Raw genomic sequence first — 19,334 nt, 5'->3', positions numbered from 1 at the left:
TCTAGCGCCTGAGGCAGAGGCCACAGAGCCATCCCCAGCGCCCAGGCCATCTTTGCTCCAATGGAGCCTTGGCTGCGGGAGGGGAAGAGAGAGACAGAGAGGAAAGCGCGGCGGAGGGGTGGAGAAGCAAATGGGCGCTTCTCCTGTGTGCCCTGGCCGGGAATCGAACCCGGGTCCTCCGCACGCTAGGCCGACGCTCTATCGCTGAGCCAACCGGCCAGGGCGAAACATCTATTCTTCGTTGCAGCTCCTTAGTTGTTCATTGATTGCTTTCTCATATGTGTCTTGACCGGCAGCGTTACAGCACAGCAAGTAACCCTTTACTCAACCAGCGACCTTGGGCTTCAAGCCAGAGACCTTGGAGTTTCAAACCTGGGTTCTCCACATCCCAGTCTGATGCTCTATCCACTGTGCCACCGCCTGGTCAGGATTCTTAGAACCCTTTTTAAAACTGCAACTCCCTTCAGTTTCTAACCTCAGATTCTGCTTTATTTTCTTTATAGCACTTTTCATTATCTACAGTTTGTCTTTTACTCCACGCATTCCAGTTCTTTCCATCATTCTTCTCCCCATCCCCCAGGGAAGCTGTCTTTGCCGGCATGGTTACAGCTTAGTTGCAGGCAAACTGTTATTCCAGCTTAGTGGAAGGGGAACACACATTACTTCAGTTATATGAAAAAAAATGAGCACCCCAGCCACAGCAGAGCTCGGCAAATACATTCTTATTTATTTATTTATTTATTTATTTATTATTTATTTATTTATTTATTTAGAGAGTCAGAGAGAGGGATAGAAAGAGACAGACAGACAGAAATGGAGAGAGATGAGAAGCATCAATCATCAGTTTTTCGTTGTGGCACTTTTAGTTGTTCATTGATTGCTTTCTCATATGTGTCTTGACCTGGGGGCTACAGCAGACCAAGTAACCCCTTGCTCACGCCAGTGACCCTGGGTCCAAGCTGGTGAGTTCTTTGCTCACACCAGATGAGCCTGTGCTCAAGCTGGTGACCTTGGGGTCTCGAACCTGGGTCCTCTGCATCCCAGTTTGATGCTCTATCCACTGCGCCACCACCTGGTCAGGCGGCAAATACATTCTTGACTACAAATCTAATACCAGACAAGAAAAGAAAATGTTTTGGTGAACAAACTTGTCTTAATCTTCCACAATTTGATTTTTAAAAATTCAAAATCCTTTGTAAAATATATAAAGTTTAAAATAAAGAAGTTATTATGTAAGGTATTATATAATTATCTGATCAGCATTGCTCACTGCAGAGACAAGTAACTGTATGCTATGATCACATTTCTTGCACCATTCAAAGGAGAATATTCTATTAAATTCTTTTGCTTTTTCTATCACTCTACTTCTTAGTATACTTAATATGCGTTATGCCTTTTTTAGTATAGTTTTCTGTTGTTTGTGAAGTCTCAGGTTGCTTTTTAAAAAAGTATGTATAACTTTTCCCAAGTCCTCCCCCACTCTCTCTAGTATATAAAACCTCTCTGTCTCCAGGGTAGCTCTCCCGCAGGCCTTCATTCTTGTATTCTAATGTGGTCTTGTGCTCTTGGTCGGCTATATCACTGTGGGGTCTTGGGGTTCTGTTTACTGGGATTCTACGTCTTCTTTTTAACTCATTCCTCTTTTTTGTTGGAGTATAATCCCAGGGAACTTTCTGAGAAAGACTATGAGTCCTTGTCCCATGTATTTACCATCCCACTTGGTCTGCTCTGGGGTCAGAACAATTTCCCCTCAGAACTGTGAAGGCACTATTCCTCTGCCTCCTGGAATCTGGTGTTGCTAATCAATTTGATGTCACTGTGATTTGCCTTACTTTAGAGGTTTCTTCTCTCTAGAAGCTTTAAAGGTCTAGGAGATCTCAGTGTTCATACATTTTCCCAGCATCTTTTCCATGAATCCTACTTGACTTTGGAGGGATCTTACGAATTGTTTTCAGGTGTTCCTGCCTAGAAAACTTAATTACATGATTTATTGAACAATGTTCTTGCGTCTGTTTGCTCTGTTCTCTCACTGGAACTCTTTTTATCAGATCTGGATCCCTTGAACTGATTCCCTATGTTTCTTACATTTTCTATTTTAAAATTATATTTGTCTTTTTATTTGGCTCTGTAGGAGACTTTCCTGATAATTTCAACCATTCTACTTCATTCCAGTAGAAATGGTGTCCATTAGGGAAAACTACAAAATTAATTACTAATATAGTCATTGGCCTGGATAGAGTTTTGCTATATGTCATGTGATTTTTGGTCTAAAGGTTTAGATTTGCATTCCATGCCACCTTTTCTATCTCAGTGTTGAACAAAATCACATAGGATAGGATGAAGATGTCCAATAATTAAAACACTAAAAATGCTATGATATTCTTACATATATAAATTCCTAATTATTAACAAATCAAGCACAGCTATTTATTCAAAGAATAATGTTATATGACCAAGTAAAGTTAATCTTGGAAATATAAAGAAGGGACCTTGCTAAGATTTATGTTCACTAGGTCATATGAGAAAAATATGAACATATGAAGAGATGTTACAAATAAAATAAAACAAAAAAACCCTTTGTTAAAATTTCACACTATTTCTGAACACAAATGTAGTAAATCAGAATGGGAAAAATTAAATGGCAAAAATATCCCTAGTATAATATGGCCAAACATTAGATTTTCTTAAGATCTTGAGTAAAAAAGTCTGTACTAACTACTATTACTGTAATAGAACATTTCTCTGGAATAGTTAGCTAATGCAATCAAATAAAATGTAAAGAAGATGGCAAAGAATTATTTGTAGATGATATTTTAAAGAAATGAACACAAACTGTATTTCAAATAAGACCAATAAGTAAGGAGGCAAAAATCAAAATCAGTGCTAAAGCACTTTTCACTTATTTGACAGTGAAAAAAACATGATAAAAAACAAAAAAATAATGTAAATGTTTATGAGACAATGAGGAAGTGGCCTCTCTCATGTACTACCGGGACATTGTAGTTATTGTTACAACCTCTCTGAGGGCCAGTTTTATAGACGTCAAAGGTTCTAAAAACACCTGTATTATTGAACAAAGCAGCTCTACTTCTAGGAATACAAAGTAAGGAAACAGATAAAAGTGGGAAAATGAATGAAGCCCCCTCCCCTAAAAAATACAGACATCCCAGTAAAACAGCAGAAAAAGGAAACAATTTAAATGACTCAGCAGAACGCTCCTTATCTATATCAAGACAACATGGAGCGTTAGTAAGGATTTAGAAAATGATGTGGATCTTACTTTCACGAAAGCTCATGTTTCACGTAGCAAAGTGAAAGGAGCAGGATGTAGATTAATACTGTTAAAATTATGTATAGTCGGCCCTGGCCGGTTGGCTCAGTGGTAGAGCGTCGGCCTGGCATGTGGAAGTCCCGGGTTCGATTCCCGGCCAGGGCACACAGGAGAAGCGCCCATCTGCTTCTCCACCCCTCCCCCTCTCCTTCCCCTCTGTCTCTCTCTACCCCTCCCGCAGCCAGCCGAGGCTCCATTGGCACAAAAGTTGGCCCGGGCGCTGGGGATGGCTCCTTGGCCTCTGCCTCAGGCGCTAGAGTGGCTCTGGTCGCGACAGAGCGATGCCCCGGATGGGCAGAGCATCGCCCCCTGGTGGGCATGCCGGGTGGATCCCAGTCAGGTGCATGCGGGAGTCTGTCTGACTGCCTCCCCGTTTCCAGCTTCAGAAAAATACAAAAATAAATAAATAAATAAATAAATATTATGTATAGTCATATACCTGTATAGGAAGACTAAAGTCTAAAATGACATATAACAAAATGTTTATAGAAGTCATTTGTTATTGTGGTTGATTAGAAATTTTTTTTTTTTTTTACTTTAGGGTACTTTATAAAGTTTCTTTTTTCCTATGAACATAGTTTTATCAAAGAGTTCTTTTTTTTCTTTATTTTTTTTTAACTGAGAGTAGGGGTGATAGAGAGACAGACTCTCGCATGTACCCCAACTGGAATCTACCTGGTGACCCCAGGTCCAGGGCCAATGCTCATGATGCTCACAACTGAGCTATTCTCAGTGCCTGGAGCCAACATGCTTGAATCAAGTCATGGTTGTGGGAGAAGGGGTAGAGGGAGAGAAGGAGAAGCAGATGGTTGCTTCTCATGTGTGCCTTGACCAGGGATCGAACTGGGACTCCCACACACCAGGTAGATGTTCTACCACTGAGCCAACTGGCCAGGGCCTTCCCAAAGAGTTCTCATGAGAAAAGTCTCTAGACACATTTAAAGTGTTTTGCATGTACACAGCAATTGAGCAGCATTAAATAGTACTAAGAACATATTAGAGGGGGAATCAAAATATCTGGTATTATCCCAACTCCACTAATAGTTATGTCACCTTGAACAATTATCTTCAGAGAAATTTATTCAACTGTAAAATCCTTGCTTAATCTACATCATAATGCAACATGTTGTAAAGATCAAGTAAAATAATATATATTTAAAGGTTTTAAAAAATATAAAATAGTATGAAAATGAATGATGGAATAATCAATATTATCATTTAAAGTAGTTAAACATAAAAATGCTGGCTTGACCCTTTAACTGACCTTTGCAATGCTATTCTCATGTAATGAATATACCTTTTATAATCCTGTCCTATGTGTGCTTATGCTCAATGCTCAAATGGTGACATGAAATGCAAATCTGTAAGTCCCTGGCACAGAAATCATATAATAGTAAAATTCTAACCAGGCCAAAGGACAAATGAAGCAATTAATTATCTAGTTTCCCCCATGGACAACAAAAGGTCCTACTTCCTAAAAATAACTTTGGCCTTCTCTTTCCTTCAGATAGGCAATCAAGTTGCTTGGAATGCTTATACTAATCATTCATATGCCTGGGATAAAAAACTGTGTATGTGGTAACACATTAAATTATTATTTTCTATTAATATCAGATTGAAAATTGGTAATTAGATTATCTAGTGACTCATCTAGCAGGAAAAATGGAATCAAGGAAGCATTCTTTTCTAAAATATTAGTATCTTTAAGGTCCTGAGGTTGAGAGGGAGAGGGTGAGGGAGGCGGGAGGAAGGAGGAAGAGCAATCAGGCTGAGATCAGGAGATCTGCAAACAGGAAGTCAGGGTAAGAGGGTGGTGAGGATGAAGGCAGAAAATTAAAAGGACAATCCTTGTCACCTTTTTAACTTATGTAGGGCTAGTCTGACTCTAAAAAGTTATAGCCATAATATATTTGACAAAATAATTACTACATATTTAGTTCACTGATAAACCATAGTTTATTTTCTATTGAATAAACCACTTAATATATTTTTGAAACAATTGCCATAGCACATAAATCCCCCCCCCCAGGAGGCATCTCCTTTATCTCCTTGTCATTGAGACAGAAAATAAAATTGAGAATTAAATTTTTCTCCCTCCTCATTTTTACTCTCATAGGGGGCACTTACCTAACTACATACCTCTTACCTCTCACTATGGTACTAAGCTAATTATAAGTCTGTTTAAATCTATCCACGTGTCTTTTGTTTTGCTGCCTACCTGGGCCTTTTCCAAGCAGGCAGAAAATCTCCACCAGTCTGTTATCATAGCCAGAATGTGAAAGATTAGTGACCACCACGAGAAACGGAGTCAGTTACACCCTGTCAGGCCCAGGGATGATACCACCTCAGAACCAAGAAATCGGAGACACCCTGACTTCATTTAGAAAACCTGCAGTTAATAATCAAATTAAAGTTGGTTTTACATGCCAGACAGCTTTTGTTTCCTCTGCTGTTTTTTCAATTTGAGTCCTTTGTTATCAGTCATTTGCTGAAAGGCATATATTAACATTTAAAAATTTTAATCTATAATCAAGTTGAACTTCAGTTTAGGGATAGCTGAGTTAAAATATACTTTGTATTAATTTTTTATAAAGCTAATAACATTGCTTGTAATTATCTAGAGTAGAATTTAGTAATATAAATTATTATTATGATAATTAATACACTGAAAACTCCTTTATTAATTGAGAAATTAAATTCATTTTTGAATCTGTCAATCTAAATCAAGACTATAAAGATCCCACCGCGCTCACACTCTCACCCTCCCCAAAAAAGGTCAAGTGTTTCTCAAAGGAAAGAGAACTAACCCTGAAGCTACAACTTGAGCAAGGAAAACAGGTCAAAGAGCAGCTGTGCAGAGCCAGGGAGAATTGGTACAGGTGATCAGGTCAGGATGCAGAGGTTCTGAGGACATCTACCCGAACTTTCCTTCTTTTTCATAATGAAACGCTTATTGAAAACAAATCCTATTAACCTAAGTCATGAAGCGATCTTGTTTTGTGTGGTTAACTTTTACTTAACATTCTAGGAAAGGAACCTGTATTAACCAAACCCCTTTCAGCGGCACCAATGTAGTTTACTGTGTGTTCACTAAAATGAGTTATCCGAGTTTGTAGATACCTGCTCTCTTTTAGAGAGGGTAACTTGCAGTTGTGTGTGTGCGTGTGTGTAGTTAGTGAAATGACATGTATGGGCCAGCTATGGAGATGGTGCTCACAGAATGAAACCAAGTGTAAGTCTATGTTCATAACATATTGACATAGAAGGAAGTTTACAGTGGCATTTTGGTGCCCGAAAGGTCAGGTATACTAAATGTTGATTTTCAAGATACTGTTGGTATTATGAAAATAAACCCAAAACTTAGAGAGAAAAAAAACCATTGAAAAGTCATGTTTGCTATTTCCATGATAAGAGGAACAATATCTATTACAGACATAAAATCAGTGTCCGGTTTTGGCAAAGAGAAACCTCTATGGCATTTTCTAGAAGAAAAAAAAAAGGAAATGTATGAAATGAATTTGCAAAAGTTTGAAAAGGCGTCTTTGCCTACACAGACTGCACTGGGACGACTTTTGTAAACTACATAGGATTTCCCCAACATAGATGCTAACCAGCCACCTCAGGCTCTGTTAGTTACATCATGTATATCTGTAGCATTTAAACTTCTATCTCTTTCCTCTTAAAAATGTAGATTAAAACTTTAACCAGATTATAATGATAACAAGTTAATTTAAAGTAATGCTCTATTCAATTTCCTATCTGCCTTTGGTAATTAACTGTAAGGTCTCATAGAAATAGTATTTAAAAAAATATAAAAACAATGCTGTCTTCAAAGGAGACACTAAATTAGTGAACTATTATTTTTCTTTAGGCAATTTGAACTAAAAGCTATTTTTTTATAACCTTAAAAATAAGTTTAATAATTTTTGTTATCCATTATATATATTAACAGTACATACTTGTATAATTACACGGTCATAGTACGTAAAACATATCCTATCGTTCTTTTTCCATCACCTAAGATAACCGGCCTCCTCATGAAACAGAAAAAAAATGTTACAAGATACAAGAGCAATTTTTCCACTTTAACTTTGAAGCCAAAATAATATAAAACATCTTATGAAAATTCAAGTGGTAGTATTTTAAGTGTGACTTTAAAAAGACCTATATGGCATTAAAAACATTCCTATATATAATTTAAAATTCTCAAAGTAGATCCTATCCAAAAAACAAAAAAATTGGACAGTAATATGTTTTATAAGTTTGTTTCTAAATTAAAATGGCAGATTACTTCAAAAAATAACATTTTATGTAATAAGCTTTTTTTTGAGTAGTTGTGCTTATTAATCATTTTTCCAGGGTTTTAAAATCATTTATTATCAAAAAAGGTCCAAAAGTATACTAACAGAATTTAGGAAGACTTTCAAATCTTTGCTTTCAGTAACCCCTTAAATATTTTAGATCTATAGGATTTCAAGTAAATACTTTAGGTAAATTCAGTAAAGAATTCATTTAATAAAAATATTTACTATTTGTGAAAGTAAGAATCACATTGATGAAAATAAAAATTCCTTTCAATTTCAAGTAAATATTTACTGAGTATTTAGTACTTGTCAGGCACTGTGGTAGGTGCTTTTATAAGATTCTCTGCCTTAAATTTCCTAAATAAAAGTACTCAAAGTGTTAAACCTAAAACTCTCCAAGTCAACACCTTGTTTTTTAAATGTTAGGTATGGCCAGTCATAATACATGTGTGTGTATATTGGGGGAGGGGGGGTGTATGGTAAACAACTTATCAAAATAGATGGTAGGCATCATGCTTGAAATAAAAACAAACATTATAGGAATATTGCTCATTTAATTAATGCAAACCACCTATATATACCTATAGCAAGCAATCTGTATAATTCAACGTTAAAAAGATCCAGCTGAAATATAACTTCTCTAACTCTGATCAGCCTGAGACCTATTTTTTTTCCACAGCTGAAGGGGTCACTTTAAACACAAAAACTAGTATTGTTTTTTTGTGATTAGGTTATAGTGCCATAAGTCTCTAAACACCAGAATCCTCAAACAGGATTAATTGTGTTAATTGTGGACCAGGAGACTGGCTGACATCTGCTTCTTGCTTATTTCGTTAATGGTTCACTTCCAGGTCCTGAAAGGACTGTAGCCTTTCTCCAAAGATAATGTTGGAGGCATCTATGTCTGCCTCCATACATAGTTGGCTTGTTCTGGTTTGTCATTCTCCATATAATGCAAATCTGAGTGAACTCACATCTGTCACCGATCGACCCAATTCGTGGGCAATCTTTTCCCATCGACCTGGGGTCCCTCCTGGGAACTTAACCATACTTCTTGTCAGCTGGCTGCGGTCCTCTTCTGTCCAGTCAGGTGCCTGCAAAACATTAAAGAAAAAAGATAATTTAAAGAATGTTTGCTCATACATTCAATAAACCTGTGAAGCAAACTACTGGCAATATGCTTTCTGCAAAAACAATAATATTATAATGTATCTGATAGTTCAGATAAAGTTTGAATTGCATAGTTAACATTAGCTTGCAAAACTCCAGCAGTCTTTTAAATTTTCCTATGTATACCAAATAAGAAAGCAGAAATACTGTGAAGCAAGCTTTTGAAGGAAGACATTTGAAAAACAGGACAGATCAGTTACTTTTGTATTAACTAAGTGAGAAACCATCCACAGAGCCTGTGAAATACACTGTTGTAGCTGTGGCTCACAAGTGCCTCATACATGGTCACCATAAAGGGTACTTTTCCAAAAAAACTGTAAGGTTTTTTTGCTTTCTTTCAAGTATAAGCATAAACAAAAATGTCAGCAAATATAGAGATCTAGAATCATAACTGAAACAAAGATCTATTTTTTGTTCATTCTAAGTATCAATATTCTAAACATCACCTATTTTCAGTAAGTTTAAATTATCATGCTAGAGTCTTATAAAACTTGGGAACAAAGGTAAAATGAGAAAATCATGCTACCAAGACCTAAACCATTAAGTCCATGCAAAGCAACATTATTTGAGAAGGGAAACAGTTTTTTAAAGTTGATTACATTATTAATGTGAATAATACCTGAAATATTACAGAATCTTTTCAGCAAAAGCAAAAATTCTAAGGCCAAGCAGGTTCTCTGCATTTTATTCAGCAATACCTCTTGGTCAAACTCAAAGCTGAGCAAAGCAAGAGAAAGTATTATCAAATAACAAACATGTTACAATTATTTTACATAGCATTTTAGCATTAAACTATTCCCTATCAGAGGCAGTAACCACTCTGGTATTTAACAATACTCGAAGAGTCAGCAGAGCTGGAGGAAGCCCACCTTATTTTTCTTTAATTAAAAAGAAAGAAGAAGAGAAAGAAAGAAGGAAACTTTTCAGACAAATACCTTTTCTAATCACCATTTCCGATAATGAACAGGCATACATCAGGCCGTTTGCATTACAGAACCATCAGCACAGAACAACAGTCAGAGGTGAGTGACCCCAGGGACTATCTCCACAGCTACAGCAAAGCTTCTCCCTGACACTAATCCTCCCTGTCATTCTCCCACTGTGCTCAAACCACACTGACATCCGCCTGCCTCACTGCAAGCTTAACGGGGCCCTTCCTGACTTTTTACTGTCTCCCCCAATCAATGGTTCAAGCGTGCTCTTTTCACCAAGTCCAAATGGCAGCTTCACTCATAATCAAAGTGCACTGCCCCTGTTAAAGGGCTCTCCGAAAGGCTCTCCCATTTGCATTCATTTGCAAAGCAAACTACTTTTATTCACTTTGTTCTGCTATCAAGAATGTTCCCTGAAGCAGATAAATTGGCATAAATACAACCTGCCACTTAAGAGTCAGTAAATAATAGCCAATAGTAGGGAGGATTTTATCAATCATTCTATTTTGTATCCACTAAAAGCTGAAAGCCTCAAACATATTCATCAGTACAACCCTTACGATCCATGCATAAATTGACATAAAAAGGTAGGCTGCATTGAGTATGGTTGAAATTTCTTTGATATTTAATGAATATCAGAAACCTAATTCTCCATAGCAGGTAACTGAAAAATTTACAATGAAAGTTTTTTCTTTCTTTCTGTTTTTATTTTGTTTAGGAGGAAAAAGACGTTTTTCCGATATAAGTTAGAGGGACATGACTGGATTTTCAAGGAAAGCATATTTTTATTGCAAAAAAATTGTAACTTGAATAAACTATACAGCTGGTTTCAGAAATACTAAAGTTAAGAATTTAAATATAAGCTTATAGCACAAAGTCACACCAGAAAGAGCATGAAGGTGCTGCACAGAGACAGCATCCACACTTTATAGTATTTATACCAATGCAGCTTCACAGCATCAAGTCATCTTCTTTCTGCATTAATTACAACAAACATTTTTGGATCAAATAGAATCATCTAAAATGTCAATACTATGAAGGCATTGTTTCACAGAGTAAATTAATTCATTAAAGTAATTTCTATTTTTACACTTGATCTTAGCCAAAAGGCCGAGAAGCGATAGAGTAATTTCTATTTTTAATAGAATGGCTTTCCAAATGCGCTGCATATTTGAGCAATGGGCTTTAAAAATCAGTCTGATTTTAATTCCTTGTTAATAAAGAGTCTACGTAAAAGGACAGTGTCACTTTTTCTGGGAAGGAAGAATTTAAGTATTTGGAGCAATATCCTGAAAAATTATTGACAGCTAGGACAAGCTTTCTTTTTAGTTTCATAGTTACTTTATGGCCATGATTTTTATTATTTGTGTTATTCATATTAAAAGAAACTAGATCAATAATAATTAGGGCCATAATCTGAAATCTTTGAGAGAATCCTTTTAGCAAGTCATTATTCTCTCTCCTACAGTTGTGGGGCCCTTTGGTGACTGTGCCATTCCTCAGCAATAGTTAGTTAGTCTTTAAAGCATCAGAGCCTACTGTGATCCAGCCACTACTGCAACCGTGAGGGTGGCCATGGTGTGAATGTATTCCCCTTGTTCTAAGCTAGAGCCAACTGTAGCTGTGAAAGTCAAATGAATGCATAAGCATACTGCTTTGCCACGTAAAACCATGTGTGTCCATTATTATCAAGACACTGGGCCAAAAATTCATCTCTATAGTAAAGTCATGGAAGACACCACATGGTGTGGGGACAGCTGTTGTGACTACACAAGTATTTCAATTTTGCATCAGAAAAGCCCCACTCTGGGAATAAATCTCCATACTGAACACAAAATAAAAAGTAAGTTTTCAAATTATTCAATGTTTTTATGTAATGACCAAAAAGTAAGAGCTGTTATAAAATTTTAAATTGTATTCCCATATAATATCCCTTTAAGACAGATTTTTGTCAGAAAACCAGCTATGCCAAAGATTTGATGCCCTTAAAAATTCTTAGTATTCTTGCAGGATAGAAGTTGGAGGCTGTAGCAAAAAGCACATTATATTTTTAAAGTAATCTATACACACTTTTCCCCTCACAATTTTATATCATAAAATGTTAATTTAGAAAAGGACTATGCAATTTATTTGGTACTAAAAATTTATGGCCAAATTAAAAAAAAATTAAATGTTTTATTATTTTCACCTGAATGACAAAAGGTCTATTTTTATCTAATAAGTAGATATTGAAACTCCCTAATAAAAAATATTGAAATGATCCATTAATAATCATTTATATAATTAAATAATTATATAATTACCATGTTGGATTCAGTAATTTTTAATAGATTCATTTCAACTCACAACTTCTCAGAAATGTCACCTAAGAAATAATATCCTTACACAGCATCACTGAGTTAAAATATCAGATGTATATATATCTAAAAATCAAATAATCTGCTACACTCTAATTCTATGTTCTATACTGACTTTGTTTTATTTAGAATGTGCATTTGGTGGGTATATAAAAAAGCAAACAACAAAATTAAAAACAAATCATTTTAGATGTCTTTTTACTCTTAGGAATGGAAACTCTTTTTTTTTTTTTTTTAATTTTATTTTACTTATTTATTTTTAGAGAGGAGAGAGAGAGGGAGAGAGAGACAGAGAGAGAGAAGGGGGAGAAGCTGGAAGCATCAATTGCCATATGTGCCTTGACCAGGCAAGCCCAGGGTTTCGAACCGGTGATCTCAGCATTTCCAGGTCGACGCTTTATCCACTGCGCCACCACAGGTCAGGCGGAAACTCTTATTTGAAGGAAAATTTGTAACTCATCCCAAACTATCATTCTAATATTGTGATCCAATAGCAGAAATCAGGATTTTATGCTGCGTTTACAAAGGTCTCCTCATCTACAATTTAGCTGCCTTGTCAAAAAAGAGGTCCCATATGGACCAGTGATGTTCTTTGGGCTGGCACTATCTGCAAATTGTTACCCATCTGTGACAAAGGAAGTTCAGAAACACAGAGTACAGGTTAGAGACAGAGGAATTTAATACTGCCACAACAACCAAGGACCCAGTCAGCCAACTTTTCTTTTAAGCAGAATTTAAGCCAGTGGGGTGTTGTTAAACTAGAACGGGATCAAATGAAATGTGAGCTGCATTCTTGTTAGGCACAAAAGGACTACAGAATGGTCAGCAACAAACAAAAATAAGAAATTGAAAAACTTGGTCTTTCACTACAGATAGTCTTGAGAAATACTGCTGAAGATTATGCAAACAGATCAAATTCCTTTTTAAACTTTTTTTCTGGAAGCAAAAGTAGAATCCACCTTGAAAAGTGAATAAAAACTATTTAATTTATTCCTTTCAAAATTATTTTATGCCACCAAGTGATATGGTGAATTGGCACATCGTAAAAGGTAGCTAATACAGAAAGAATAGTCCGGGCACAGGGGACAGCAAATTGCAAAGGCCTTGAGCTGGGAGCATGCTTAGGATGTTTAAGGAACAGCAGGATGACCAGCACAGCTGGAGCACAACAGGCACACAGGGCAGAGAGAGACAATGAGGCCAGAGAGAAAAGGACATAAAATCAAAGGGCTTAGAGGCCACTGCAAAGCTCATTTACTCTGCATGATGCATAGTTATAGGAATGATTTTATTTTTCATTAAGCTATAATTGATATACTGAATTATATTAGTTTCAGGGGTACAACATAATGATTTGATATTTGTATGTATTATGAAATGATCATCACAATAAGTCTAGTAACATCTGTCACCATACAAAGTTACAGAATATTTTTTTCTTGTGAAGAGAAATTTTAAGATTTATTCCCAGCTAGCGTAGGTGGTGGCACAGTGGATAGAGTGTCAACCTGGGACATTGAGGTCCCAGGTTGGAAACCCTGAGGTCGCTGGCTTAAGGCTGGGTTTATCTGGCTTTAGCAAGGGGTCACTGGCTCGGCTGGAGCCCTCTGGTCAAGGCACATATGAAAACCAATCAATGAACAGCTAAAATGCCACAACTACGAGTTGATACTGTACTTCTTATCTTCTATCTTCTCTCCTCTCTCTCTCTCTCTCTCTCTCTCTCGCTTAAAAAATTTTTACTTCCAGCAACTTTCAAATATAATACCAAGTGATATTAGTACTGTATTACTAACGACTGTCACCATGCTGTACTTTACATTTCCATGACTTATTTTATAAGTGGAAGTTTGTACCTCCTGACTCCCTTCATCCATTTGACCCATACTCCAATCCCTGCACACACTCCTGCACCCTCTATCAACCACCAATCTGTGCTCTGTATCTATGGGCTTGTTTTTTTAATGATTCCACAAATAAGTGAGAACACATGGTATTTCTCTTTCTCTAACTTATTTCATGATGCATATTAACATCAAGTTCCATCCACTGATTTTTACAAGTGGCGGAATTTGCTTTATTATGGCCAAATAATGTTCCTGTGTGCATTTATGTATCATTTTCTTAAGTTTTTTCAATTAGTTGACACAATATTATATTAGTTTCAGGTGTCAACATAGTGATTAGACATTTATATAACTTTAAAGTGATCACTCCAATAAGTCTAATAACCCAACTGACACCATACACAGTTATCATATTATTCACTATATTTCCTATGCTGTGTTATACAATCCTGTGAATATTTTGTAACTACCAATTTGTACTTCCTAATCCCTTTACCTTTTCACCAGGTGCTCCAAACCCCTCCCCTATGGCAACCATCATTTTGATCTCTGTATCTATGAATGTTTCTATTTTATTTGTTCAATGATTTTCCTCTTTAGACTCCACATACTAATGAAATCATATGGTTTGTTTGTTTTTTACAGAGACAGAGAGGACAGATAGGGACAGACTGACAGGAAGGGAGAGAGATGAGAAGCATCAATTCTTTTTTGCAGCACCTTAGTTGTTCATTGATTGCTTTCTCACAGGTACCTTGACTGGGGGGCTACAGCAGAGCAAGTGACCTCTTGCTCAAGGCAGCCTTGCTCAAATCAAATGAGCCTGGGCTCAAGCTGGCGACCTCAGGGTTTCGAACCTGGGTCCTCCACGTCTCAGTCTGATGCTCTATCCACTGCGCTACCGCTTGGTCAGGAGAAAACATATAGTATTTATCTTTCTGTCTGACTATTTCATCGAGCATGATAACCTCTAGGTCTATCCATGCTGTTGCAAATGGTAAGATTTCATTATTTTTTATGGCTAATATTCTATTGTATATATGTACCATGTCTTTATTCATTCGCCTATTGATAGGCACTTGGGTTGCTTCCTTATCTTGGCTATTGTAAGTAACACTACAATGAACATGGGGGCGCATATACTCTTGAATTAATGTTTTTGGTTTCATTGGATATATAACCAGATGTGGAATTACTGGGTGATAAGGCAGTTCCATTTTTTTTTTAATTTAGTGAGAGGAGGGGAGGCAAAGAAAGACTCCCGCATGTGCCTGTCCAGGATCCACTTGGAAATCCCACTAGGGGGCTATGCTCTGCCCTTCTGGGCCCCTTGCTCTGTTGCAACTGAAGCTATTTTTTTTTAGTGCCTGAGGTGGAGGCCATGAAGCCATGCTCAGCACCTGGGGCCAACTCACCCCAATCGAGCCATGGCTGCAAGAGGGGAGAAAAAGAGAGAGAGAGAGAGAGAGAGAGAGAGAGAGAGAGAGAGAAGCAAGAGGGAGAGGGATGGAGAAGTAGATAAGAACTTCTCCTCTGTGCCCTGACCAGGAATCAGACCCAGGACATCCACTCGGTGGGCCAACGCTCTACTGCTGAGCCATCTGGCCAGGGCCTTTATTTTATTTTTATTTTTTAAAGACTACTTTTTATTTTGTATTTTTCCAAAGTGAGAAGCAGGGGTGGGAGGGAGGCAGACAGATAGACTGCCGCATGCGCACAACTGGGATCCACCCGGCATGCCCACCAGGGAGTGATGCTCGGCCCATCTGGGACATTGCTCCACTGCAATTGGAGCCATTCTAGTGCCAGAGGCGGAGGCCAGGGAGGCGTCCTCAGCACCCAGGCCAACTTTGCTCCAATGGAGCCTTGGCTATGGGAGGGGAAGAGAGAGGTAGAGAGAAAGGAGAGGGAGAAGGATAGAGAAGCAGATTGGCGCTTCTCCTGTGTGCTCTGGCCAGGAATCGAATCCGGGACTTCCACATGCCAGGCCGACCCTCTACCTCTGAGCCAACTCACCAGGGCCAAGACTATTCATTTTTAGATAGGAGAAAGAGAAAGAGAGTGGGAGGAGCAGGAAGGATCAACTCCCATATGTGCCTTGACCTGGCAAGCCTAGGGTTTTGAACTGGCGGTGTTGTTCCAGGTTGACACTTAATCCACTGCATCACCACAGGTCAGGCCTCATTTAAAACTTTTTGAGGACCCCCCATATTGTTTTCCATAGTGGCTGTACCAATCTGCATTCTCACCAATTGTGCACAAGGGTTCCCTATTCTCTACGCCTTCATCAACACTTGTGTTTGTTGCTATATTGATGATAGGCATTCTGAAAGGTGTCAGGTGATATTTCATTGTGGTTTTAATTTGCGTTTCTCTGATGATTAGTGATATTGAGCATCTGTACATAGATCATTGGCCATCTGTAACATATGTCTTCTTTGTAGAAGTGTCTACTCAGATCTGCCTTTATCCATCCATACATCCATCTTTCTACCTATGTACCTTTCTATTCTGAGAGAGACAGAGACAGGAAGGGAGAGGGATGAGAAGCATTGATTCATAGTTGCAGAACTTGAGTGGTTCACAGATTATTTATCATATGTGCCTTGACTGGGGGGCTCCAGCTGAGCCAGTAATTCCTTGGCTTAAACTGGTAACCCCACATTCAAGCTGATGAGCCTGCACTCAAGCCAGTGACCTCGGGGTCTTGACCCTAGGTCAACACTCTATCCGCTGTGCCACCACCAGACAGGCTGTCCATTTTTTAACTTCATTGTTTGTTTTGCTGATGTTCAGTTGTATGTATTCTTTATAAATTTTGGATACTAACCCCTTATCATATGTATAATTGGTGAATATCTCCTCTCATTCAGTAGATTGTCTTTTTGTTTTGTTCATGCTTTCCTTTGCTGTGCAAAAAACTTTTTTAATTTGGAGTTCCATTTGTTTATTTTTTCTTTTGCTCCCCTTGCAAAGGTGATATATCTGATGTCTGAGATTTCATTCCCTACATTTTTTAGGATTTTTAAAGTTTTGAGTCTATCATATAAGTCTTTAATCAATTTTAAGTTTATTCTTGTGTATAGTGTAAGAAGGTGGTGCAGTCCAATCTTCCCATTTATTGAACAGACTATTTTTATTCCACTGTATGTTCTTCCCTCTTTTGTTTACTAATAATTAACCATAAAAGTGTGAGTTTATTTCTCAGCTCTCTATTCTGTTCCATTGATCTGTTCTTTTTGTCAGTACCATACTGGTTTAATTACTATAGCCTTATACTAGAGTTTGAAATCAGGTAGCATGGTATCTCTTTGTTGTTTTTTTATAAAGATTGCTTTGGCTATTAGGGGTCTTTTGTAGTTTCAGATAAATTTTTGGATTATTGTTTTAGTCCTGTGAAAAACACCATTGGTATTCTGATAGGAATTATGCTGAGTCGATAGATCTCTTTGGGTAGTATAGATATTTTAATGATGTTAATTCTTTCTATCTATGACCATGGTATTTGTTTACTTGTGTCTTCTTCAGTTACTTTCTCTTTTTTGTGTGTGACAGAGACAGAGGGAGACAGAGAGAGGGACAGACAGACAGGAAGGGAAAGAGATGAGAAGCATCAATTCTTTGTTGTGCACCTCATCGTTCATTGATTGCTTCTCATATATGCCTTGACCAGGGGTTTACAGCAGAGCAAATGACCCCTTGCTTAAGCCAGTGACCTTAGGCTGAAGCCAGTGATTGGTCAGCCAGTGCTCAAGCCAGTAACCTTGGAGTTTCAAACCTGGTCCTCTGCGTCCCAGTCTGATGCTCTATCCATTGCACCATCGCCTGTCAGCTTCTTCAGTTTCTTTCTTTCTTTCTTTTTTTTTTTTTTACAGAGACAGAGTCAGAGAGAGGGATAGACAGACAGGAATGGAGAGAGATGAGAAGCATCAATCATCAGTTTTTTGTTGCGACACCTTAGTTGTTCATTGATTGCTTTCTCATATGTGCCTTGACCGTGGGCCTTCAGCAGACCGAGTAACCCCTTGCTCGAGCCAGAGACCTTCGGTCCAAGCTGGTGAGCTTTGCTCAAACCAGACGAGCCCGCGCTCAAGCTGGTGACCTCACGGTCTCGAACCTGGGTCCTCCGCATCCCAATCCGACGCTCTATCCACTGCGCCACCGCCTGGTCAGGCAGTTTCTTTCTTTAATGTTTTATAATTTTCTGAGTATAGGTCTTTTACCTTTTTCGTATAAATTTATTCCTAGGTATTTTATTTTATTTTTGATACAATTGTAAATGGATAGTTTTCTTAGTTTCCCTTTCCAATAGTTCATTGTTGATGTATAAAAATGCAACAGATTTGTGAATATTAATTTTGTATCCTGCTACATTACAGAATTCATTTATTCTAATAGTTTCTTTGTGGATTGCTTAGGGTTCTCTATATTTTATCATGCCATCTGCAAATAATGAGTTTTACTTCGTTCCAATTTGGATGCTGTTTTCTTTTTGTTTTCTGATTGCTATGGCTAAGGCTTCTAATACTATGATTTTTAAGTGTTTTTTATTTATTGATTGATTTTAGAGAGAGAAGGATGAAGGGAGGAAGGGATGAAGGGAGAGAGAGAGAGAGAGAGAGAGAGAGAGAGAGAGAGAGGGAAACATCAATGTTTTGCCCCTCATTTTTGCATTCACTGATTCTTGTATGTACCCAGACTCTGAATCAAACCTGCAACCTTGGCATATGAAGACAAATGAGCTACCATGCCAGGACCAAGGCTGTTTCCTTACTGATTTCCTATCTGATTGATGTCAATGGGGTGTTAAAGTCCTTTACTATGACTGTATCACTCTCACTTTCTTCCTTTATTTATGTCCATCAATACTTGCTTCATATATTTAAGTGCTCCTGCACTGGGGTGTGTAGATGTCTATGAGCTTTATGTCTTCTTGTGAATTGGTCTCTTAATAATTGTGAAATGTCCTTCTTTTATCTCTTGTTACAGAAGAAGAGTCTATTTAGCTTGATATAAGTATTACTAACCTAGCTTTTCTTTGTTTTCATTTTTATATATCTTTTCCCATCCCTTTATTTTAAGTCTGTGTTTGTCGTTAGATGTGAAATGGGTCTTTTGTGGAAGCATATGTACAGGTCTTTTTATTGTTATACATAAGGCCATGATATATCTTTTGACTTTAGTCTATTTATAGTTGTCCCACACCGTATTGCGGTTCATCTTTTGTGGTCTCAATGTGTCGCGAATTATAAAATTGTATATATTTAATTTTGTATCGCAAATTCTTTGCTATATTGTAGGATTTTGTGGTATATAGGTATTTTTACATATTTATTATTTTAATTATTTTTGCAGTAAAATAAACAAAGTTAAGTGTGGGAAAGATTAATAAA

The 19,334-nt window shown here is 37.5% G+C and overlaps 1 protein-coding gene and 1 pseudogene across 1 annotated transcript in view; both read right to left on the bottom strand.

The window, feature by feature from the left end:
- DNAJC1 (DnaJ heat shock protein family (Hsp40) member C1) overlaps positions 1-19,334 on the bottom strand; it is a 241,089-nt gene that overhangs the window by 28,939 nt on the left and 192,816 nt on the right. The window contains exon 9 of the mRNA XM_066280951.1: positions 8,610-8,729. Coding sequence (XP_066137048.1) covers positions 8,610-8,729 — 120 coding nt within the window. The remainder of the gene's footprint in view (positions 1-8,609; positions 8,730-19,334) is intronic.
- LOC136307012 (U2 spliceosomal RNA) lies at positions 10,722-10,859 on the bottom strand (annotated as a pseudogene).

This window comes from Saccopteryx bilineata, chromosome 5 (assembly GCF_036850765.1).
Source record: "Saccopteryx bilineata isolate mSacBil1 chromosome 5, mSacBil1_pri_phased_curated, whole genome shotgun sequence".
Lineage (NCBI taxonomy): Eukaryota > Metazoa > Chordata > Mammalia > Chiroptera > Emballonuridae > Saccopteryx > Saccopteryx bilineata.
Note: the sequence above shows the minus strand (reverse complement) of the source record. Positions and strands in the feature narration are given on the sequence as shown.